Source organism: Takifugu flavidus, chromosome 8 (assembly GCF_003711565.1).
Source record: "Takifugu flavidus isolate HTHZ2018 chromosome 8, ASM371156v2, whole genome shotgun sequence".
NCBI classification, from domain to species: Eukaryota; Metazoa; Chordata; class Actinopteri; order Tetraodontiformes; family Tetraodontidae; genus Takifugu; species Takifugu flavidus.
Genome location: NC_079527.1, coordinates 73,016 through 98,573, shown reverse-complemented (window position 1 = coordinate 98,573; position 25,558 = coordinate 73,016). Strand labels below are relative to the sequence as shown.

The window sequence follows — 25,558 nt, the reverse complement described above, 5'->3', positions numbered from 1 at the left end:
GGGCAGTCACTGCTGTCTATAGGGCGGTCACTGCTGTCTATAGGGCGGTCACTGCTGTCTATAGGGTGGTCACTGCTGTCAAATCAAATCAAATCAAATCAATCTTTATTTATATAGTGTCTTTTACAATCAAAATTGTTTCAAGGCACTTTCCAGAATCCCAGGGCCTGACCCCAGACAAGCAACAGGGGCAGGAAAAACTCCCCTTTAACAGGAAGAAACCTTGAGCAGGACCAGGCTCATGTAGGGGGACCCTCCGGCAAGCTGCCGGCCGAGTGGGTCAGTGGGGCCGGAGGTCATCATGCAGCTCCAAAGGCGGCGATACCTGTAAATGAATACAGAAGGGGGGGGGGCAGAAAAAGTACACAAGAATCAGCATTCCCTTCCTGGTAACGTATTGCGTCACTTCCTGTCTTCTCAATTGTTCATTGGTTGCATTGTGCACGGGGTGTTGTATTCACTTAATATTGAACACTTGGTGTGTTGTATTCACTGGAGTTGCGTCAGGTAGCCAAGAGAAGCTAGCTTCTGTGGAGCCGCCGAGCGTAGCTTCAGCTAGCGGTCCCCCGGCAGCAGCCGAGCAGCCGGCTAGCCAGGGTGGCTGGGTGACGGTTCGCAGGAAGCGTAGCCGAAAACAAAGGCCCACGGTACACCACCACCCGCTTCCCGTGGCTAACCGTTTTTCCCCACTCGGCGACACACCCGCTGAGAAACCGACCCTGGTAATTGGCGACTCTGTTTTGCACTACGTGAAGCCGACTCCAACGACCATAGTCAAGTGCGGGGGCCAGAGCGGGCGACATAGAAGCAAATTTACGGCTGCTGGCGAGACGTAAACGTAAATTTGGTAAAGTTATTATTCACGTCGGAGCCAACGACACCCGGCTTCGTCAGTCGGAGGTCACCAAAATTAACTTGGAGTCGGTGTGTAACTACGCAAAAACGATGTCGGACTCCGTAGCATTCTCTGGTCCCCTCCCCAATCTGGCCAGCGATGAGATGTTTAGCTGCATGTCATCGCTTCGTTGCTGGCTGTCACGGTGGTGCCCCGAAAACCAGGTGGCCTTTATAGACAATTGGAGCACTTTTTGGGGAAAACCTGGTCTGATTAGGAGAGACTGTGTCCATTCCACACGGGATGGTGCCTCTCTCATTTCTAGTAATTTGGCTAATTTTATTAGACCCAAAGTAACCTGACAATCCAGGGTCCAGACCAGGATGCAGAGTTGTAGTCTTACACACCTCTCTGCTGCTTCCATAGAACCCTCATCCACCAACAATAATATATTTGACACTATAGAGGTAGTCTCTGTTCCACGGTTAAAAGTTCACCAAGCACAGAGCAGGGGAGCGGTCAATCACCGTAATCTTATTAAAATTAATACCAAAGCACAAGTTGGAGAAACTAATATCACAATTAAGTGTGGACTGTTAAATATTAGATCTCTTTTGTGTAAATCCCTGTTAGCGGATCATCACATTGATTTATTTTGTCTTACTGAGACCTGGCTTCAGGAGGAGGAGTATGTTAGCTTAAATCAGGGGTGGGGAACCTTTTTCACATCGAGGGCCATTTCAATTTTTATAAAGTCCTCCGAGGGCCATACTATTACGAACACATACCTAGGGATGCAAAAAAAGACAAAAGTCTATAACCACTGTGTTACTAAGTCTCATGATTGCTGCATTTGAGTTTGAATTATTTATTTAACACACATGCATATAAAATCACCAAAAAAAAATAGAATAAATGACAAACAAGTAAAATATGTTTTCATGATCATACAAAACAATAAAAAAAGAGGTGCAGAGTTGAGGCAAGAGACCAGTAAGGGCCTGTTCGAGGCCTCTACTCACAAAAACTGCAATACAACAAGATAATCAAGAAAATAAATTAAAAGAAAGAAAGATAAAGACAATAATAATAACAACGAGAAAGCACTCGGAGAGCGCAGACCTCCGCCAAGCGCAACAATTCCTGGCATATTGTGATTTCCACCATAAATATTAGTCCCACATATACTTTGACTACATATTTAGATTCCTTGACCATAAAAACATACCGTTAGCCACTGGAATCATAACAATATATGTCTTAGTTCAATAGTTATTCATGAAAAAAAATTCATGCTTTGAAACAATTTTACTTTGTACGGCGCGAGCGCCTCAGCGGCGGCTACGAGGCACTCCTTCACGAACTCTCCTTCGGCGTGAGGTTTCAGCTTCGTGGCTATTAATTCACTCACCACAAACTTTGCACGCGTAATATTCTCTCTGTCGGTGCATGGTCGTGTGAAAGCTGCTTGTTGAGCCTCCAAACTCTGGCGAAGAGTGTTAATTTTATCCAAACTCATCGGTCCTTTCAACTCGTCGAGTTTAGCGTGTTTCGCTATGCATTATTCGTCCGTGTCAATCAGTCCAGCCCATTACGTACATCACATGCGGTGTTCACTGACCCTGACCTTGACTCGGACATAACATAACCGTTTGTTTTATCTCAGTAAACGGGAAAATATTTCCTGTTGTGACGAAAGAAATTACAGGATACGAAAGGCAAAAATACGCTACCGCTGCTACTCGCAGCTCGTGGAGTTTAGCGAACGGTCCCACTGTATAAGTGCACATATAAAATATAAAAATCTTATTGCGTTGCGGGCCGGTAGAAATGGTCTTGTAGGCCGTATATGGCCCGGAGGCCGGGGGTTCCCCACCCCTGGCTTAAATGAATCTACTCCTCCTACCCATCTTAATTATCATATTCCTCGTGTTACTAGTCGAGGAGAGGGAGTGGCAGCAATCTATCACTCCAAGTTATTAATTAATCCTAGACCAAAATATGGCTGCAGTTCATTTGAAAGCCTGACTCTTGGCATCACCCATCTGAACTGGAAGGCAGAAAAGCCACTTCTTTTTGTAGTTGTATATCGGCCCCCTGCTGGGCCACATTCAAAGTTCCTATCTGAGCTCTCTGATTTCTTATCTGACTTGGTCCTTAGAACGGACAAAGTCATTATCATTGGAGACTTTAATATCCATGTAGACATTGTAAATGACAGCTTTAGAAATGGCTTCATTTCATTACTTGAGTCAATTGGTTTCTTCCAGCAGATAAACCAACCAACTCATAACTTCAACCACACCCTAGATCTAGTTCTGACTTATGGTGTTGAGGTAGAACATGTGTCAGTGTTCCCTCAGAACCCACTCCTGTCAGACCATTCTTTGATCACTTTTACATTTTAGATTAAGGATTCTTCTATGCTAACAAAGTCTTACTATAGCAGATGTCTTTCAGATAATGCTGTAGCTAAATTTAAGGAAGCGATCCCTGTGCTAATCCCAGGACCACCGTGTGTTTCCCCAGGGATCAATCATTATAATCTTAGCCCTGCTGAGGTTGACTCTATTGCTGAAGGTGCAACAACCTCACTGAGAATCACGCTTGATTCTGTTGCCCCCCTGAAAAAGAAAATAGTAAATCAGAGGAGGTGTGCCCACTGGTATAATTCACATATCACGACCCTCAAGCAGAAAGTGCGAAGACTGGAAAGGAAGGGGCATTCTTGTAAAATAGACAGCTATCATGTAGCCTGGAAAGACTGTCTATTCGTTTACAAAAAGCCCCTCCGCAAGGCTAGAACATCTTATTTTTCTTCTTTAATTGAGGAAAATAAGAGCAACCCCAGGTTTCTTTTCAGCACTGTGGCCAGATTAACCAAGAGTCACAGTGTTTTAGATCCACGTATCCCTTCTTCCCTTAGTGGTGAAGACTTCATGAGCTTCTTCACTGATAAAGCTCTAGCTATCAGAGAGAAAGCTAACCAGGCCATCCCAACAACAGGACCATTACCAGATGTGCTGACTGTGGGAACATACAGGTTCTCCAACGAGCCCCTAAACTCCTTCAGCCCTATATATTTTTCTGAGGCATCATCGCTAATTCAGAAATCCAAGACCACCACGTGTCTTTTAGATCCCATCCCAACACACCTGTTGAAGGATGTTTTACCATTGATAGGCAGTTCTATCCTGGACCAGATCAATGGTTCTTTAGTGTCAGGTTATGTACCCCGGTCCTACAAGGTGGCAGTGATTAAGCCGTTGCTTAAAAAAACATCACTGGATCCTGATGTCTGAGCAAATTATAGGCCGATATCCAACCTTCCTTTTATCTCTAAAATTCTTGAGAAGGTGGTGGTGACTCAGTTACTGGAGCACCTGCAGAGAAACAGCCTGTTTGAGATGTTTAAGTCAGGCTTTAGAGCTCATCACAGCACAGAAACGGCACTTCTTAAAGTTACTAATGATCTTCTCATAGCTTCAGATCATGGACTGGTCTCTATGCTGGTTCTGGTTCTGCTGGTTGTATGTATATATATATATATATATATATATATATATATATATTATATATATATATATATATATGCGCTTGGAGAACCCATACGCTCCCACAGTCAGCACATCTGGTGATGGTCCAGTTGTTGGGATGGCCTGGTTAGCTTTTTCTCTGATAGCTAGAGCTTTATCAGTGAAGAAGCTCATGAAGTCTTCACCACTAAGGGAAGAAGGGATACGTGGATCTAAAACACTGTGACTCTTGGTTAATCTGGCCACAGTGCTGAAAAGAAACCTGGGGTTGCTCTTATTTTCCTCAATTAAAGAAGAAAAATAAGCTGTTCTAGCCTTGCGGAGGGCCTTTTTGTAAACTACTAGACAGTCTTTCCAGGCTATAGGGCGGTCACTGCTGTCTATAGGGCGCCCACTACTGTCTATAGGGCGCCCACTGCTGTCTATAGGGTGCTCACTGCTGTCTATAGGGTGGTCACTGCTGTCTATAGGGCACCCACTGCTGTCTATCGGGGTCACTGCTGTCTATAGGGCAGTCACTGCTGTCTATAGAGCGCCCACTGCTGTCAATAGGGCCACTGCTGTCTATAGGGTGTCCACTGTTGTCTATAGGGTGCCCACTGCTGTCTATAGGGCGGTCACAGTTGTTCATAGACTTTCTTTACGTTAACCTTGCTGCCTTCTAAATCACCCTATAGAGCTGCAGCTCACTAATTGTCCTTTTCACTTTGTTTCATTTGCTCGGAGGTCAGGAAGCTGTTTTATTTCATTCAGCTTCGACTCACTCTGATTAGTGCTCGCCAAACTTGCGCAGTATATATCAGCAGCCCTCCCCCTGCGCCCACTTGCTGGGACAGAATTGATTAAATCGGTAATCGTTGCAGACTGCTGCACAGGAGTAACCTTCAGAGAGATGGATGGAGGTAGAAAGAGCTTTTACTCAGAATGAAAGTCCAGTCTTCACTGGGCAGTTTGGAGCTGTTGCAGCAGTGGAACCAACGAGTTCTTTATTCCTTCAGGTCTAACATTAGCAGGAGAGCTAAACTCATCAGGGTGGCAGGTTGGTATTGGGACACATTGTGCCCGTTTTTGCTCAGCAGGACACCTTTAAAAGGTGTAAAGATGGATAAGCTAATCTGTTCCATTAGGTGTCCAATGAAAAATGTAACTGTGGAAACTGTAAAAAGGGCCTGTGCAGTATTGGATGGATCAGCCCGCGTTCCCTGTATGGCAACAGCTGCGTCTGCTATACACTTGGCTTCCAGTTCATCCAAGAATGTCGCACCTTGAGCAACGAGGATCTTAAACAACACTGTAGGATGTGTGTCCTGTCCAATGAGGGAGAGCGAGTTTATGGGGTATCTGCTCCTGTCTCTGCAGACACAGGTTTATCTGGGAGGGCATCACAGTCCCTCACAGAGCCAGACGCCATCAGAGGTGAATGTTTGCACACTTGATTTGGTTTGGATGAAGGTCTGCTCTCAGCTCCTGTGGCAACGGAGCAGATGGGAAAGATTAGAAGAGGAGGACAGTTAAATGAAAAGAGTAGGCAGAGACGTGTAACCAAAGAGGAAAAGTCAGGGTGAGTGAGGAGCTGCAGCCGTCTAAATACTGCTGCCTTTTGATAGATGATGGAGGCAACATTTGCTTCATGCATGGCCTCGAAACTCAGCTCACAAGATGACAAACACTCATCTCATTACCGCCCCAAAACAAGCAGAGCTGCAGTCGCACAGCTCCAAAGCCTCAACCTGCTGAGCATGTGTGGTCTTACTATCCCTCTGGAATACACACACGCACGCACGCACGCACACACACACACACGCATGCACAGATGCGCACGCACGCACACACGCATGCACGAGTACACAAAACCCCCTAACAGACCACCAGTCCCGCTAATTCTTATATCACCTCCTTGTTGCTCTCTTCTTGTTTCTCTTTCTTTCTAACACACACCACACACACACACACACACACACATACACACACACAAGCACAGTGGGAATTGGCATCCTGGAGTGAATTGAGAGAGAAAGCAGAAAGTCATTACTCTCACTCTGTGTGTGTGTGTGTGTGTGTGTGTGTGTGTGTGTGTGTGTGTGTGTAAAAATCCCGCCATCAGTATGCTGGTCATGCTTTATAACAGAGGGGAGGAAATTGAAGGGAGAGCGAAGCGGGGGGGGGCATGGCAGTCCAACATGGACTTCTTTTGATTACAGATGGTAAATGTGCCTTCAGTCACTTGCCCTCCTCCTCCTCCTCTTCCTCCTTCTCCTCGTCATCTATCTGTTCTCTCAAGAGAGAGAATGTTTGAGCACCATGTGTTGTTACACTATTATTACAGTCAAAGTTACGTTCAACTATGTGCCATCAGTGAAGAAGCAGTTCCACAGCTGACCTGGAATCAGGACAGTTTATATTGCGAGCAAATGACGGCTGTTAACCAGAGAGAGGTCTCCCCCCGTGGATGTTACAGAGCTCCCAGGTCTGATTCTGACCACAACCTCAATATTATAGTACAGCGCGTCGTCACGAGCTGGCGAACAACATGAACAGATTGTTTAGACTATGGGTGATACAGCTTCGGCCAGTCTGTGCAGTGTTGGTGAGGCGGCAGAGCTGTGGAGCTCTCATCGGAGCACTCATTGGAGCTCTTATTGGAGCACTCATTGGAGCACTCATTGGAGCACTCATTGGAGCTCTTATTGGAGCACTCATTGGAGCTCTTATTGGAGCACTCATTGGGGCTCTTATTGGAGCTCTTATTGGAGCACTCATTGGGGCACTCATTGGAGCTCTCATTGGAGCGCTCATTGGGGCTCTTATTGGAGCACTCATTGGAGCTCTTATTGGAGCACTCATTGGAGCTCTCATTGGAGCTCTTACCTCTCACTCAGTTTGGCATTTGAAACTCCTGATGTTCCATTAAAGAATAAGGAAGAATCGTGTGGGGATGAATGCTGCAGAATAAATTTAGCCTCCATTGCAGCATCTGCAGACCTACTGAAAGCTTCACCAACTCCACAAAAACTGGAACTGGGGCTCCATATATCTGCACAAAGGAGGTGTCCTCGGTGCCTGGTCCATCACAAGGTTCCAGTTTAGTTTGTGAATGCAACCTGTCCAAACATGTAAGCCACGTACAGTCAATCCAGATGTTTGAGGGAGCTCTTATGTAGTTTGGTTTAATGTCAGGCTCATTAGCACAGAATAATATACATCCATATGTCCTCATTCATGTGGCTTTTTAAATGAATTCGGAGGAGCTGGGCCTAGAAATCTGTTCTCTTGTCCATGGTGGTCATTCTGGAAGCATCAACCTGTAGCTGAGCGTAGCTGACTTCCTGTTTGGGTCACACTAGTTTGCATATTTAAATCCAGTCTCATGTGTTAGGGTTAGCCTCTAAAGGCTTGCTCAGCTTGATGTTTCCTGCTGCAGCTCTCACAGTCCTCTGCTTGAACATTCAGGGAACTGAATGCTGGAATATTTTAGCAGGGAACTGGCTGGGTTGTGTGGTAACTGCTGGTGCTGGTCTCTGCAGGCCTGAACCCAACAGCAGGACCCACACACTGCAGGTAAAACTGTCAATCACGTCACATCGGCCCAATTTGCATTTGAAAGGAATAATTACAGGGGAGAAACACACACCAGAAGAAATATTTTTCACAAGCTATCCATTCCGTGCACGTGCATATGTGCGCATGCATGTGTGTGTACTGTGGTCACCTCCCCGCAGTGCTCTCTTGCTCTCCATCAATCTATTTCAGTCAGTGAGTGGGCAGGATGGATGGATGGATGGTTGACCCAGAGGAGGAGGAGGAGGACAAGTGCATGTGATGTATTTTTGTCCTCTCCTGTCCCCCGCTCAGGCTCTCTGTGTGAAATGGCTTTTGTTTACCGCCAGTCAGAAATTAATTGGCGCTAAGCTGATCAGAGGCAGCCTGTCTGCGTGAGACAAGCATAGAGGTGCTGTGATGGAGGGATCTGACAGGAGAGAGCTGGAAAACAAGAGGCGAAGCACCATCATATCAGCCTATATATATCAGAACATCCGACCCGGTACGGCTGTTTGCTCGTCCACTCAGCAGGAGGTGGACGTGCACAAGTCAACGATTTGGGTTTGGCGTGTCTGTTCTGTCTGCTAAAGTGGACTTGGACTCCAGCTGAGTCCTGCTCCAATGTCCAGATTGCCCAAAACCAAAACAGATTCCCTCTGTTACCTTCAATCAGGAGACAGTTCTCCTTGAAAAGCACTCTGGGCCACAGATCTATTTTTATGCAGCGTTTTCTGTATTTGGGCGTCAGCAGAGAGAGGACAGGCACATTTCTGCCTGTTGTCAGGTCACTGGAGGCCAGGTGGAGGTGGAGGAGAGGCAGGAGCTGATGTAACCGATGAGCTAATCCTGCCTCAGACTCTCCCACAGATAGAAATGGAGATTTATGTACAGATATTAGACAAAAAGACTCTATTTTGTAACAATCCCCATCCACCAGGTGGTTGCCGTTGCTCGCTCCCAGGATGCTGTCACTGGTCAACCATGACAAGGCCCTTTACTAACAATAAGACCCCTGACAGGACAGAAGGGTATAAATAAAAGTCCTTGCCACTGCAACCTCATAAAACAGTTTTAGCTAGCCGTGCTACAAATGTGAACATTTTCTCTGCGTCTGCTAAAGCTGCAGCTCTCAATAGCTGGGGTCTGCATATTCCAGCTGTCACTACTTCATCACAGCCATTTCCAGTTTTTTAATGCTTGCTTAGAAAGGTGCAACTAGAGTAACAGTATTCTGTGCAAACCACAGTGTGGTAGCTCTGTTGCTACCTCAGAGCGATGTAGCAAAGGTTTCTGGGGTAGTGATTAGACCTTCTCTTGATGATCTCAGGGATCTGTCTGGGGTGGACTCAGTAAGCAGATCAGAGGAGCTGCGCCATTCAGAGCTTTAAAAAACAATAAATTGAAGAGATGCTAAAACTGAACAATGTGTTTGCGCCCTTTGCTTCCTGTTCTAACTCTCGCTGCAGCATTCGGAATAAGCTGCAGTTTAGATCGTGCTTTTGTGCCGTGTTACCCCTGCGGTAGTCCAACAGTATGGACCAGCTTCAGGTGATTAAAAGTCTTAGAAGTGTAAGAGACAATTGAGATCAGCATCGGTAATCACACCTACGTTCTTTTACCTGCTCACTAGGTTTTACAGAGCAAGGAGATAATGATGACCTGTAAAACGTTTCAGTCATCCAGCGTCTAACATATTAATACACCAAATTAGATCATTTACAGGGCTCAGGCAGTCACTTGGAACAGATACGTACAACTATGTGTCGTCAGCGTATGAAATATTGTCTTTATGGAAGTGGGAGTATGTTCGACAGCAGAGGGCCAAAAACAGACCCTTGGGGAGCACCATATGAAGTGGTAGAGCTCAAGAAGAAGTAAGACTGAAACTTTATACTGTAGCTGTCAGAGATGATTTTAGGATAATTATCTACTCGGATGATGGCCGTTTCTGTACTAGGTTCACCCTAAAACCAGACTGATACACTGATACACATCAAATAGATCATTTTGTAACAGATGCAGGTGTAATTGTTCATATCAAGAGTTTTCCCCAAGGATGGAAGGTTTGGAATGAGACTATAATCATCAATACCAGATGGATCTAGATTGGTCTCATTTAAAAATGGAGTCACAAGAGAATGTTTGTTTGAGGGGAAACGTCCAGTGAGCAGTGAGCAGATCATCTACCAGACAGTTAAAATCCTTTTCTGGAGATCATGGCTTTGCAGGGCTAAAATTGGAGAGAGTGAAGGCAGTATGGGACCGTGGAGTAGTCTAGTGGTGGGTTACGCTCCATTGTACTAAACAGAAACTTGGAATTATCAGGATTTTCAGTAATAATCAGAGAAAAATAGTCCTGTGTAGCTCTTCTAATTCCTGTGTTACATATGCTGAGCTGTTGTCTGTAGGTTAGAGCAGGTTTCTTTAGAGCCTTCATTCCACATGGTGCTTTTAACTTCCCTAAATTCGTAGCCTTCCCTTTTAGTGGAACAATATTTGCATCACTGACAGGTCAAAGTTATTAACTTAAGATTTCACATACAGACAATGATGATGTGTTGATCACGAATAAAATGAACACCCATACAAAAGGCACACCGATAGATGGCTTGTATAGGAGTTAAAGGTCACATGACCCAGGCGAGGGTCCACCACGTCTCTCTGAATCTCTGCACGTTAGGCAAAAAATAAATCTGACCAGTGAGGTACATTTATCACATTTTTTATTAATTACTGAGGGAGACGCTGCCTCTGAAAAGTAATGGAAAATGTCCTCATTACAGAAGTGTGTGTTTGTGTTCAATTAACTCTGTAGTGCTCCATAAATTAGCTTGACTGCAGGTCTACACATCAAAGCACAAACACACACTCACCGTGCACAGCGATCTTTACTTTAGTCCTTTAATATCCATCTGTAGCCATTAACTAACGTGTGAAAAACCCAAATTTAACTCAACTCATTGTGTGAATGGTATCACGTTCCTTGGTCAGGAGTTATTGGGAACTCAAGCATGTGGCCGGTCTCTCTTCACCGTCTCAGTGATTGGGCCTCAGAGCTGCGCTGTGGTGCTATCGTTGTGGCCCGAAGGATGCGATTACCTGGGCCAAGGCTTGGGATGGTGCCATTGCTGGTTGCATTGTTCTGGGTGTCTGCTCGGCGTGTCGGAGCCCAGGTCAACAAACAGAAGTCTCCTGAATCCCCCAAAGGTTTTGCATCTGCCAGCCGCGAGAAACACTCTCATGACCTGACGTTCTGCCTTTTAGCTTCTATGGTTCATCACAAACCAGCAGCCCTCAGATGTTCTGCAGTGTTACTTTAACCATTGTTAATGTTAATCTTTGACATGTCCAAGCACATGTATGTTGGGTAACCACAGTGGTGCCAGTGTGGGCTTGTGGTTCCCTCTCATGGTTCCCCCTCATGGTTCCACCTTGTGGTTCCCCCTCATGGTTCCCCTCAGGGTTCCATCTCATGTTTCTGCCTCATAGTTTGCCCTCATGGTTCCACCTCATGGTTCCACCTTGTGGTTCCACCTCATGGATCTGCTTCATAGTTTGCCCTCATCCTTCCACCTCATGGTTCCACCTTGTGGTTCTTCCTCATGGTCCCCCCTCAGGGTTTCACCTCATGGTTCTGCTTCATAGTTTGCCCTCATGGTTCCACATAGTGGTTCCCCCTCATGGTTCCACCTTGAGCTCGCTCATGGTCCCAGCATGAAGCTGAACCACAAGATTAGATTAGATCAGATTACCGTATTTTCACGACTATAAGGCGCACCTAAAAGCCTAGAATTTTCTAAAAAATCTACGGTGCGCCTTTTAACCCGGAGCGCCTTTTGTATGGATTACGGTAATATTGGTTAATCGCGGCTACCGTAGTCAGTAGGCGTGGCCGAGGTAACAGCAGTAAATTCAGTCCCAAACCATTTCTGTCTGTAAAGACCCCAAAATGGCTCCTTGCAAGAGACGCGCTTTTGACGCAGAGTTCAAACTGAAGACTATCAGTCACGCAGTTGAACACGGAAATAGAGCAGCGGCAAGAGAATTTAACGTGAACGAATCAATGGTGCGGAAGTGGAGGAAGCAACAAGACGACCTGCGCCAGGTAAAGAAGACTCAACGGAGCTTCCGAGGAAACAAAGCAAGAAGTGGATTAACAAAGGAACTCCAGCCGCTAAATATTGGTGTCAACGGGGCATTCAAAGCTAGACTGCGAACTGCGTGGGAGCGGTGGATGACGAACGGCGAACACACGTTCACCAAGACGGGGAGACGGCGCCGAGCGTCATACGTCACTATCGGCCAGTGGATCGTAAATGCCTGGGCATCGACCGTGGTCTGAGCTTTCGGGAAGGCAGGGATTGTCACTGAAATGCCAGACAACACCAGCGACACCGACCCTGATGACGACTTTGACGAGACGGAGCCGGCCATGTTGGATGCCGTATTCGCACAACTGTTCAATTCGGACACCGAAGAAGAAGAATTCGAGGGATTCCTGGATGAGGAATGAACTGATAAAGTGATCATTACGTGTTTCTTTTGTGTGTTTACAACTTAACAAGGCTGGTCATACTGTGAATATGGAAATTACCGTTTGAACAACGTTGTTATATTGCTATTGTTATATTGCTATTGCTATCGCTTTGCACTACTTCGAGAGTTCGAGTTACCGTATATTGTGTTTGCACTAACGTTTGATTTACCGCAACGGTACTACGTGATAAAAATGTTGCACTAAATCGAAGATTTATTAAACTCCACTATCCACTTGTGATAAAATTGTTGCACTGCCTGTTATAACTCGCTGTTATTAAACGAACTGTGTTACGCGAAAACACTACGTCACTCGGGGAAAAATAATAAAACAGCTGTTTATTCGTTTTGGGAGTGAATAGAGTTGTGAGAACAACGGTTTGTATTCTATTAATAAAGTTTGACTGACTTATCTGGCTGTTTTATTGACATTCCTTTTAGCGCAGCTCGATCTAGTGAACGCGTCATGAAACCACAGGCACTACGCAGTTTCTATGCTATGCGCCTTATAACACGGTGCGCCCTGTGTATGAAAATATTTCTAAAATAGGCTGTTAATTGAAGGTGCGCCCTATAATACAGCGCGCCTTATGGTTGTGAAAATACGGTACCTAGAGACCCTTCAGCCGGTGTTGGGGCGCCTGTTCTTGATAGAAGTACATTTACAAAAACAGTTCTTCAAAACTACAGAATAAAGTAATTTTGGGGAGCACCATCAATAAATTCTTTTCCTTTCTAAACATGTTTTGGAACCCAAAGATAACCCATAATAATAACTCATCTGATTTGTTGACTACCTACATTAAATTCTTTTGATGTCTGAAATGGTAGTTCTGGTCTCTGTGGTGTCTCAGGGCTCCCCTGAATGAAACGTCGACTATCACGATTATTAGAAGCCATAAAATGGTTGTACTGTAGCTGCCTGATGCTGTGCTGACGGACTTGACGCTAAGAGTTAGACTTGACTCTAACTCTAAGAGGTAGAGTTGACTCTAACTCTAAGAGGTAGACTTGACTCTAAGAGGTAGACTTGACTCTAACTCTAAGAGGTAGACTTGACACTAAGAGTTAGACTTGACTTTAACTCTAAGGGTTAGACTTGACTCTAACCCTGCTTGATGATGTGATGAGGAATTATTGATAGAAATCAGTGTTGCTGAGTGAAGACAAGTCTGAAAAGTCTCCTGGCTGATGAACACTGGTCATCTGCAGTCAGGGAGAAGTCTGTTTAGGGGGACGGTATGTTTTGGCCAAAAGCTCTTTTTAATAGACATCTCAGGGTAACCGTCAATAATCATCGTCATGCCTCGTTGCCATGGTGACGGCAGCTGAAAGCGAGTGGTGTCCCTTTAGCCTGCTGGACTCTGCCTCTTCCTCTCCTCTCCATATCTTGGATCTTTGAGCGGGAACACGCAGGACGAAGCAGCAACTCTGCTGCTCAACAAAGTAGCACCATGGATGTTTTTTATTTTTTAAATGAGCACATGAGCTGCATTGCTTTAGACCAGGGGTGGGGAACCCTTTTCATATCGAGGGCCATTTCAATTTTTATAAAGTCCTCCGAGGGCCATACTATTATGAACACATACCTAGGGATGCAAAAAAAAAAGAGTCTATAACCACTGTGTTACTAAGTCTCATGATTGCTGCATTTGAGTTTGAATTATTTATTTAGCACACATGCATATAAAATCACCAAAAAAAATAGAATAAAATGACAAGTAAAATATGTTTTCATGATCATACAAAACAAAAAGAGGTGCAGAGTTGAGGCAAGAGACCCGTAAGGGCCTGTTCGAGGCCTCTACTCACAAAAACTGCAATACAACAAGATAATCAAGAAAATAAATGAAAAAGAAAAAAAGATAAAGACAATAATAATTACAACTAGAAAGCACTCAGAGAGCGCATACCTCCGCCAAGCGCAACAATTCCTGGCATATTGTGATTTCCACCATAAATATTAGTCCCGCATATACTTTGACTACATATTTAGATTCCTTGACCATAAAAACATACCGTTAGCCACTGGAATCATAACAATATATGTCTTAGTTCAATAGTTATTCACGAAAAAAAATTCACGCTTTGAAACAATTTTATTTTGTACGGCGCGAGCGCCTCAGCGGCGGCTACGAGGCGCGTTCACGAACTCTCCTTCGGCGTGAGGTTTCAGCTTCGTGGCTATTAATTCACTCACCACAAAACTTGCACGCGTAATATTCTCTCTGTCGGTACATGGTCGTGTGAAAGCTGCTTGTTGAGCCTCCAAACGCCGACGAAGAGCGTTAATTTTATCCAAACTCATCTGTCCTTTCAACTCATAGAGTTTAGCGTGTTTCGCTAGGCATTATTCGTCCGTGTCAATCAGTCCAGCCCACTACGTACATCACATGCTGTGTTCACTGACCCTGACCTTGACTCAGACGTAACATAACCGTCTGTTTTATCTCAGAAAACGGGAAAATATTTCCTCTTGTTACGAAAGAAATTACAGAATACGAAAGGCAAAAATACGCTACCGCTGCTACTCGCAGCTCGCGGAGTTTAGCGAACGGTCCCACTTTATAAGTGCACATATAAAATATAAAAATCTTATTGCGTTGCGGGCCGGTAGAAATGGTCTCGTAGGCCGTATACGGCCCGGAGGCCGGAGGTTCCCCACCCCTGCTTTAGACTCAGCTTGTGGTTCTGATGGTGCACAGGTGGTACCTGGCCATCAGCCCTCCCACTTCCCACCTCTCACTCAGAACCACATCAACACCACAGTTTCTCACGAAACAGCCGAAGCTGTGGTGGCAGCGCGGCAGCCTCACAAGCAGTTAGCATGTTAGCATGTCTCCCCACCCAAACATGCACAGTAAATGTCCTCGTCCTCGAGCTCTCCCGTGAGGGACTGGCGGCCCGTCCAGGCCGCTTCTGCTTCCATGTCCATGATGTAGTTTCAGCTTCTGAATCTTCCTGTTGTTCTCTCTCTGGATAACGTCCCCATTTTTAATCATTGGACCGCAGATTATGTTTGGCCTGCATGCAGCAGAATAAATTTCCTGAGCTGCTGTTGTGAGAACATCATCTATTAATCGTTGTGTCACTCTTTCTTATGCCCATCAATCAGTGGAGCTGCAGGACGAGACCAGTTCATTAGCCAGAGAACTCTTCTCTTCTGTCTCTGCCTCTTTTCCTTCAATGTGCTCCAGTTATTCAATCTTTGCACGCAGCTAGCAGCTTGCCTGAATCTCATTTACACATTTCAACTAGTTCCACTTGCCATAGCACACAGGGCAGCGAAAGGATCGAAACTACCTGTGGGCCAAGGAAAAAGCCAGCGCTCCAAACACCCCAGCACCTGGGTTCTGAGCGTTTCACAGTGCAGTAGAGGACTTAAAGACCAGAGGCCAACAGGACGGCACCTGGGTTTGTCTCATCACTCTACCGACAGTCAGACGGATCAAAACACTGGTGCCGTGTGTAACGAGTCCGCCACATCAACCTGAAGACCTATTTTACTGGAGCGCACACCGGCAACACATCCCCCAGCCTAAGCTAACACCGGGTTTGGCTTTGAGCCCGAGCAACATTGGCAGCTGCTCAATCCAAAGGAAAAATCACAAAAAGCGTCACAACAATCTCCCCCAGGATCGCTTTGGATTCCGGATCCAACCTTGCAATCCGACTCCTCGTTCAGCGTTCTGTTCTGTTCGGTGACTCCGCTCGTCCAGACAAGTTAATAAAGTTAATCCCATGCTCTCCTTTATATAAGCTCACCTTTTCTTTTAACTCACGATCTTTTGGCTCGGCTGAGGCGGAAGGAGGAGGGTGCGATGGTGAGACAATAGAGAGGGGGAGAGACGCAGACAGGAAGAAGGTGATGGCGTGAAGGAAAGAGAGGAGTAGGAAGGAAAGAGACAGCGGGAACTCGTCCGAGAGGGAGAGAGGGAGCGGCAGCGGCTCAGCTGTTGTTCCAGCAGCGAGAGCGAGCGTGCCGTCATCCCCAGGAAAGCTGTTGCCACGGGGATTACTTCCATGTGTGTCACCACGGCAGCAGCCAGCAGGACCTGAACCCAGGTGGTCAGTTGACAGAGAGCCGCCGCACAAAGGGTCGGGGTCACGGGGCTCTGGACGAGAACTGAAAGCTTGGGACAAAAGAAGGGCTGACTAGTTTACCCATGAGGAAATGAAAGAGGAAATGAAAGGAGCAAGAAAAGGCTGCTGTCCACGCTAAGAACCGGGTTCCAGGCACAGTAAGTGGATCAGTTCTGCGCGGACTTGGTCTGATTTCTCTGTCAGGTGAACGGAACATCAGAAAACCTGTTGGCTCTTGTCGACATCCGGATTTCTCTGCAGCATTGAGCGGCGGATTCCTCGTTTTGATTTCACTTTCGAAAACTGGTTATTAAGAAGAAGAAAACTGAAATCTGTACATTCGTGTCCCTCTGTGGAATTCCTGCCATCACTGCTGCTCCTGATTCTGCCTCGAGGTTCCGCTCAACCTTCTAGCACAGGCATGTCAAACTCAGTCCTCGAGGGCCACGATCCTGCCGGGTTTTCTATCCCACTGACTGCATTTTCAGCCTGGTAGGACAGAAAACCCGGCAGGATCGTGGCCCTTGAGGACAGAGTTTGACACATGTGTTCTAGCAGATCAGAACTTTCTGAAAAAGCAGTTGTTGAGACTGTCGAGACCAGTAAAGCCTCTGCAGGTTCTGTTTGACTGGCTGTGGCTGACTGCTGACCCATAAATGCTAATAGACCTTTAGCAGCATTGCTGGATCCAGCAGGTCATGAATATGGAGCAGCAGCAGCATTAACACTATTATTGACAGTGGACACGTCTCCCCGAGTCAGCTCCATCTGCTCATTAATATTAATGGTGTGTGTGTGTGTGTGTGTGTGTGTGTGTGTGTGTGTGTGTGCGTGTGTGTGTGTGCGCGTGCGCGTGTGTGTGTGTGTGGACAGACGGCAGGTTGCCTGCTCCCAGACTGCTTGTGTGTTCACACACTCTATACATGATCGGGTGCATCGTGGGGCTGTAAGCTGGAGAACGTGTCTCCGTGTTTCTGTCCTCCGGCTCTAACAGTAGACTGCCTTTACGTCTCCCTGTGGTGGAAGCAGCCGCTCTTTCTTGACCACCACAGGTTTTCCTGTTCCCTGACATTAACAGGTAGCGTTCTGCTCATCTACCATTACAGTTCACCATCACTTCCTGTTCTGATACATGACCGTTGGAACAGCCGTGTTAGTTGCAAACGTTGTCTGAAATGTGGCGTTCCTGCCATGACAACTGGACAGGTAGCTACAGGGACGTTCCACACGTCCAGGCTACAAAAGAGTACAAAACTATGTGAGGAAACAACATAGGAAGACAGAACCTCATGAAACAGGAAGAGCAGGAGGGAGGGGCTTGTTAGACAGGTGGAGGACAAGAACAAAGATGGGAAATAATATAATACCCCAAAAAAATAACTGGTCCAAAGACCCATTCTGTCAGGGAACGCTGCCTATACCCAGAGGAACAGAACCAGGACCACCGTGGCCCCTTCACTCCAGATCTTTGCACCCCAGCAGACGTGTTGGACCAAATCAATGTCACTGACACTGGTGCCTCACCAGCAGTGTGATTATAACATTTGATTATCACATTTGATGTGATTATCACATTTGATGTGATTCTAACAGTTGATTATCACATTTAAAGTGATTATAACATTTGATTTTAACATTTGATTATAATAATTGATGTGATTATAACAGTTGATTATAACATTTGATGTGATTATAACATTTGATTTTAACATTTGATGTGATTATAACAGTTGATTATCACATTTGATGTGATTATAACATTTGATTTTAACATTTGATTATAATACATCATGTGATTATAACATTTGATGTCATAACATTTGATGTTAACATTTGATGTCATTATAACAGTTGATTATAACATTTGATGTGATTATAACATTTGATTTTAACATTTGATTATAATATATGATGTGATTATAACATTTGATGTGATTATAACATTTGATTTTAACATTTAATGTAAATTATAATATTTGATTATAACATTTGATTATAATATTTGAGTATAATATTTGATGTGATTATAACAGTTGATTATCACATTTGATGTGATTAGAACATTTGATTATCACATTTGATATGATTAGAACAGTTGATTATCACATTTGATGTGATTATAACATTTGATTATAATATTTGATGTGATTATAACATTTGATTCAGACGAAACAACTCCTGAAATTTCAGGATGTCATTCGACTGGACCCACTAGCAGTCATCACAACTGTCGGGTCACTAGTGGGATATAAATATTCAGGATTAGATGTATTCACATGAGGAGCAGAATCCAGCCTGTGTGTGTGTGTGCGTGTGTGTGTGTGTACACATCATCCTTGATGTTCTGTGTTGTGTGAATGTGATCTCCAGGCTCATGTTCCTCTCATCTTCCGTGTTCTGGAATGCTGATGGGCTGCGTGTTGTTCTGGGTCACTGTGGAACGGGGTGCCAGCTGGGTCTCGGTCCCCATGTTGTTGACAATGGCCTCATAGCGACACTGCTATCATACTCATACTGTAATGAAGTGTTTCTATGGGCGACACCTTTAAAAAGCAGCTGCTTCAATCAGCACCTTCAAAATAAAAGCATGAAGCTGCTGATGGATGAATGGAAGCAGAACCAACAGGAAACAACAAGTTGAGGATTTTCATTACCTGTTGGTTCTGTTTACACCATCCATGCATCCATCCATGCATGCATGCATGCATGTATGTTGGTTGGATCCAAAACTTGATTGTGTTTTCTGCAGATTGTGAGACTCCAGCTCTGAACAAACTGATTGGTTGACAGAGGACTTCCTGGCCATGGCGAGCCGACTCCTGCACTTCCTGCTCTTCACCCTGACCCTCTGCTTGGCCCACTGCTCCACTGGCCAGCATCTGAAGCCCCGCCTTCAGAGAGAGCGTCGCAATATCCGGCCCAACATCATCCTGATCATGACAGACGACCAGGACATAGAGCTGGGTGAGGGACACTTGCGGAGGCATCTGTAAATTCACCATAAAGTGGATCCTGAATGGAGATCTGTGTCTGCAGGATCAATGCAGGTGATGAATAAGACTCGTCGTATTATGGAGGAGGGCGGGACCTGGTTCTCAAACGCCTTCGTCACCACCCCCATGTGCTGCCCGTCACGTTCCAGTATGCTGACAGGAAAGTAAGGCTCTCCCCGATTTGGAGTGTCTCCCGTTACCATGACGATAGTGACCCTTTTGATATGTTGTCAGATACGTTCACAACCACAACACCTACACCAACAATGAGAACTGCTCGTCCATGTCGTGGCAGCGGCAGCACGAGCCTCGCACGTTTGGAGTCTACCTCAACAACACTGGATACCGCACAGGTACACACACACACACACACACACACCTTAAATGCTGCTCTTTCTCTTTTGGCGCTGCACAGCAGCATTCGCTGGTATTTCCATGTGTGTTTTGATAACGGTTGCTGTATGTTGGGATTGACTGTGCATCCCACCCACCCCAGGCTTCTTTGGAAAATATCTCAACGAGTATAATGGCTCATATGTTCCCCCCGGGTGGAAGGAGTGGCTCGGACTGGTGAAGAACAGCCGCTTCTACAACTACACACTGAGCCGCAATGGATTCCGAGAGAAACACGGAGCAGAGTACCCACAGGCACGGACACACACACACACACACAAACACAGACACACACGACTAGGTGAAAAACTTTCCCACACAGCAACAAAGTAAATGGAATACAAAGTCCAGCATGATTGAGTAGAATTCAAATGTCAGTAGAAATCTTTTACTTCCTCTCTTACAACAATAACTGTGTGTGTGTGTGTGTGTGTGTGTGTGTGTGTGTGTGTTGTGTGTGTGTGTGTGTGTGTGTGTGTGTGTGTGTGCAGGACTACCTGACCGACCTCATCACGGCAGAGTCAATGCGATACTTCCGTTACTCAAAGCGTGTTTATCCTCACCGTCCTGTGCTGATGGTGCTGAGCCATGCTGCTCCGCATGGACCAGAAGATTCTGCACCACAGTACAGCACCGCCTTCCCTAATGCGTCGCAGCACATGTATGCACACACACACACACACACACACACCCGCACACACACACCCATACACACACGTTCCATCACAGTGGCTCAGGGTCTCACTCTCACGTCTGTGTCCTTGTTCATGTCGGACAGCCATTTTTATGGTTATAGTGAGGTTATAAAACCTGTCTTTGTGACCCCTTCACCCCCACACTGACACCTGTGCAGTCTCAGAGCTGGAGGATCCAGTTACCTGGTTGTTCTCAGAGATGAGTGCAGGCTTTCAGCCATTCAGGCAGCAGAAAGGCATCCAGCATTGTGTCGGGTTATTTCTGTCCCAACACATCAGTTTAATTATGGAGCAGAAGAGTAAATGAGTTGGCTGATGGGGAACATTCATTATCCACATCCAACACACTGACAAACTGTCAGAAAACTGGGACCTGTGTGTGTGTGTGTGTGTGTGTGTGTGTGTGTGTGTGTGTGTGTGTGTGTGTGTGTGTGTGTTATTAATGAACAGACAACAGCTGGAGCATGTAGCCTCCTTATCAACTGATTAGTTGAGGACAAGTAAATGAATTCTTTTGTTCGATTCTCGTGGCTTTTAATTCACTTTGGTTAACTTGTTTCACCAGTCAGATGATTTTAAAGCTGATCCACAATGCAAACAGGAGAAAAGTCGAGGATAAGAAGGCCGACAGAACAACTTAGCCAAGCCCAAATGTAAGATGACATCTGCTACCAGAGGGCAGAAAGATGTTTGGACTTCATTTCTGCTGATGAATGGTGTCGTCCAGCATTAACTGGTCCCAGGGAGCATCTGGCAGGCGGTTTCTAAGGATATGCCACATCGCATTTGCTCTCCAATCGCATCTTCTGCAGCGTTTTTTAGGCGTTGTTCTCCTTGCCAAACTCTTTGTTTTCTGAGTGACGTATTGGTGCCACTTACTGTATGACTTGAGAAATTCTGTCTGTTTACACTCAGTCTTACTTAGTTGTTTAAGTTTTTATCTATTTATGTTCTCTGTTCTATTTTATTGCCCTGCTGGATGAAGAGCTACTGGTGTTAAGGGGGATGGAAATAAGATTGTTCTTAGTTTGTAGGCAGTCAGATGCTCACGTATGTGTCACGCACAGCAGCACAACCCTAGAATCAAGCCTCATGTGACTGATGAAAGTTGCTTCATTGTTTTTCCATCCTTTGCTTCATTGTTTTTCCATCCTTTTCTTCCTGTTTGACCCTTCTGTCCTGTCCTCCAGCACCCCCAGCTATAATTACGCTCCAAACCTAGACAAACACTGGATCATGCGCTACATTGGCCCCATGAAGCCCATTCACATGGAGTTCACCAACGTGCTGCAGAGGAAACGGCTTCAGACGCTGCTGTCTGTGGATGACAGCGTAGAGAAGGCAGGCTCCGAGGCGAATCACATGAGGGCGGCGCAAGGCTGCTTGCAGCGTCTCCTCATGCCTCTGTCTCTGTGTTGCAGTTATATAACATGCTGGTGGAGCTGGGCGAACTGGACAACACATACATCATCTACACGTCCGACCATGGTTACCACATTGGGCAGTTTGGCCTTGTCAAAGGTGACAAAGCACAAGACACAACATTCGCAGCACCAGTGCTTCTTATTAAATATGCACAGGATGTTGGAACAGGAAAAGCTGTCCGGCTGCTTCTGTTTTCCACGGTTTGGTGGCGTAAACTGTCACTCAAACATTGTTGCCTCACAAACGTTGACGTCATCCTGGCAGCTGTTGTAGAGCGTCATGATATTAAAACAGGTTCCCACAATCCACCTGTTTCTGCAGGTAAATCAATGCCGTATGAGTTTGACATCAGAGTCCCGTTCTTCATCAGGGGACCTAACGTGGAGCAAGGCAGCATGTAAACGCGCGTGCACACACACCCACACCCACCCACACACACACTGGGCAGGTTTGGAACGTTCATTTCTCTGTGTGTTTCTAAGCAACCCTCACATTGTCCTGAACATCGACCTGGCTCCCACCATCCTGGACATCGCTGGCCTGGACCCTCCTCCAGACATGGACGGGAAATCGGTCTTGACTGTGTTGGACACCGACAAATCTGCAAACAGGTACATGGGTAAAATTCCCATTCCATTTATGGTGGCCAAACGTGGTGTGGCCAGAGGCGTGAACCATGTGGAAAATGTCCCAGTGTGTTTTGGGATTTGTAGTCATTTCATGCAGCGAACAACAAAATAATTCTTTCCTGGAGGTTTCTGGATTAGAAACATGTGCTTTAGCTCCACAAGGGTGGTGCTGCTTATGCTATGAATGTAATATGAATGCGAGCCAGGTTAGTCTGAGCTGCAGTGAACTCACTGGCCTCCCACGCTTGACGTCATGAGGAATAAAATGTCATCTGACTTGAGTTGAACTGAGTGAAGTTAGTCTGAATCTGAGTGGAGCTTCAACTCAAACTGCCATGTTCCTCTCTAGATTCCAGCTGAACAGGAAGCCAAAGGTGTGGAGGGACTCCTTCCTGGTGGAGAGAGGGTAAATTCATCTCATTGCTGCTAGCTTAAGGCCAGCCTGTTACCTGTGCTCCACCCACCTCAGATGGCACCTTCTCCCAGTGTCAGTTGTCTGTGTTCTTTGGAGCATTGATCTGTAGGACAGGTTTGGGGATGTATGATTGTTCTCTTTTATGGTAAACAAGTGAAATGACATTTCCTTAAATGTCTCCTGAAGTGATATGACAGTCTCCAACCCGTGTCCTGGTTCTGTCAACAGGAAGCTGCTGCACCAGAGGGTGAATGGAAAGGAGGTGACTCAGGAGGAGAACTTCCTGCCCAAACACCAACGAGTGAAGGATCTGTGTCAGAGAGCCGAGTACCAGACACCTTGTCAGCAGAGAGGACAGGTGACACAGGCGGCCATAACACACCTGAGCTCCTCCAGAGGGGGGTGCAGACACAATCAGAGCAGTAATTACTGGGAAGAAGGGAGCAGAATGGACAGAAGGCTGCCGACTCAGAGGGGAGGTGGAGGGAAACGGGATTAGGAGAAACTTTCTGTTGATGCTTAATTACACTTGGCCAGAACAGTCCCCACAGCCAGCTGATCGGCCCTGAGCAAGCACATCTGCCAGCTGCTGGATGCTGTGTGTGTCTGTGTGTGTGTGTGTGTGTCTGTGTGTGTGTCTGTCTCTGTGTGTGTCTGTCTGTGTGTGTGTGTGTGTGTATGTCTGTGTGTCTGTGTGTCTGTGTGTGTGTGTGTGACTGTGTCTGTGTGTGTGTCTCTGTGTGTATCTCTGTGTGTGTCTTTGTGTGTGTCTTTGTGTCTCTGTGTGTATGTGTGTGTGTGTCTCTATCCATTCTGTCTGGGGAGCTCGCTCCAGTGAATGAAGCCATCTTTTGTCTCTTCCCTCGGTGCTGGAGCAGAAGTGGCAGTGTGTGGAGGACTCTACCGGGAAGCTTCGGCTTTTCAAGTGCAAGAATGATGGGGGGATGAACAGGAAGGTGCAGAGGGGCGCCGCCGGCCATCAGTGGTCGCTCAGCATCAAATCTCAGCTGTATCAGCGGTCCAACAGCTGCAACTGTGACCTCCAGAACCTTCTGCCACTGAGTCGGCGCCCATCCCTTATGAAGCCTTTCAACAACAAGCCTTTCTTCTCCAAAAAGAGTGAGTGCTCAGTTTCTCTGGTGGAGCGATCTTAGAACGCAGAGCAGCACTCAAACAGTCCCGTCAACATTGCAGTATGTAAAGTAGTGACACGAATAAGAGAAGGAACCTGACCCGTTCACCGACGCTCCTAACCGATCAGGAATAAGCAACAGGTAACAAAAGATGAGTAATCGAGGGTTCCACCCTGATATCAACACGAGGTTCCTCTTAAGGTTCCTTCAAGGCTTAAATGTCTGGCACAGACGTTGCCGCCTGGTTTCCTGGTGCTGTACTGCCCTCTAGTGGGGAGGTGTTTGTGTTCCCTGCAGTTGGACCACATCTGGATTCTGTTTTAAGCTCAGTTCCGTGTTTTCCTCAGAGTTCAAGGCCCTGAAGAGTTACTCCAGAAATCGTTTCAGCCGCTCTGTCCCAATGACAAACGGTTACCCTGGAAATGTCACTGTGGTGGGCGGGGCCCACTGGGCACAGCTAACGCCAGACAAGTCTGAAGGGGATTTCAGTGGGACGGGGCCTCTTCCGAGTCCTGTTTCCAACTCTCTCAAAGTCACACATAGGTACGTGTGTGTGTGTGAGAGAGAGTGAGAGAGAGAGAGAGAGAGAGAGAGAGAGAGAGAGAGAGAGAGAGAGAGAGATTATGTTCTTCTTTGGATTCTGGTGGAAAAATGAATGAATCTCAGTTCCGTGAGCCAAAGAATTACTGTCCATGTGGGAGCAACAGGGGTGTTCTGCTGTTCCTCCGGTTCTGCTGCAGATGTTCTATTCTGGCTAACGCTACTGTTAAGTGTGACGGAGGACTTTATCAGTCTCTGCAAGCCTGGAAAGACCACAAGCTGCACATTGACCATGAGGTAACACCCTCTGAACATCTGTGGCTGATGGAGGGAGGTTCTGTGGCTCAACGTTCTCTCCTCTGTTGTCAGATCGAGACTCTGCAGACAAAGATCAAGAACTTGAAGGAGGTCAGAGGTCACCTAAAGCGGGCCCGTCCACTGGATTGTGACTGTAACAAATACCTGTGAGTCCGATCCCACCGTGTCTGCATTCAGTAGGAAAGTTCTTCAGAACCTTTTACAACAACATCTCCAGCTGGTGTTGATGTTTTCCAGGTATAAATCCAAACTGAAGAACAAGCTGAGGTACAGGGGAGGAGGTCTGCACCCCTTCAGGTGAGCCTGCCGCAGTCTTGGCTCTTGGCCCAGTCTCGTCCGTAAAGCAGGTTCCATAATCCAACTGATTATTGGCTTCACGCTGGCGTCAAGAGTGGCGTGAGCTGAAATGTAATCTGTCACGTGATGCAAAATAAATTGAATAAGAAGCTTTGAACGAAATTAAAAGGGACCCAAAGCAGACCCTTGA

General features: G+C 46.1%; 1 protein-coding gene across 8 annotated transcripts in view; it reads left to right on the top strand.

Annotated features, from left to right (window-relative positions):
• LOC130529720 (extracellular sulfatase Sulf-2-like) overlaps nt 1-25,558 on the top strand; it is a 31,525-nt gene that overhangs the window by 2,710 nt on the left and 3,257 nt on the right. For 6 of the 8 annotated variants that reach the window (XM_057040225.1, XM_057040221.1, XM_057040223.1 and 3 more), the window contains exons 2-17: nt 19,280-19,494; nt 19,567-19,687; nt 19,758-19,876; nt 20,020-20,171; nt 20,408-20,577; nt 21,802-21,952; nt 22,033-22,132; nt 22,358-22,433; nt 22,519-22,647; nt 23,015-23,071; nt 23,309-23,438; nt 23,959-24,199; nt 24,561-24,756; nt 24,921-25,050; nt 25,123-25,217; nt 25,309-25,368. In XM_057040225.1, the coding sequence (XP_056896205.1) occupies nt 19,335-19,494; nt 19,567-19,687; nt 19,758-19,876; nt 20,020-20,171; nt 20,408-20,577; nt 21,802-21,952; nt 22,033-22,132; nt 22,358-22,433; nt 22,519-22,647; nt 23,015-23,071; nt 23,309-23,438; nt 23,959-24,199; nt 24,561-24,756; nt 24,921-25,050; nt 25,123-25,217; nt 25,309-25,368 (2,087 nt within the window). In that variant the 5' untranslated portion in view covers nt 19,280-19,334. Of the gene's footprint in view, nt 1-16,115; nt 16,689-19,279; nt 19,495-19,566; nt 19,688-19,757; nt 19,877-20,019; nt 20,172-20,407; nt 20,578-21,801; nt 21,953-22,032; nt 22,133-22,357; nt 22,434-22,518; nt 22,648-23,014; nt 23,072-23,308; nt 23,439-23,958; nt 24,200-24,560; nt 24,757-24,920; nt 25,051-25,122; nt 25,218-25,308; nt 25,369-25,558 lie in introns of those variants that run through there. The other 2 variants (XM_057040219.1, XM_057040222.1) reach the window with 2 other exon arrangements.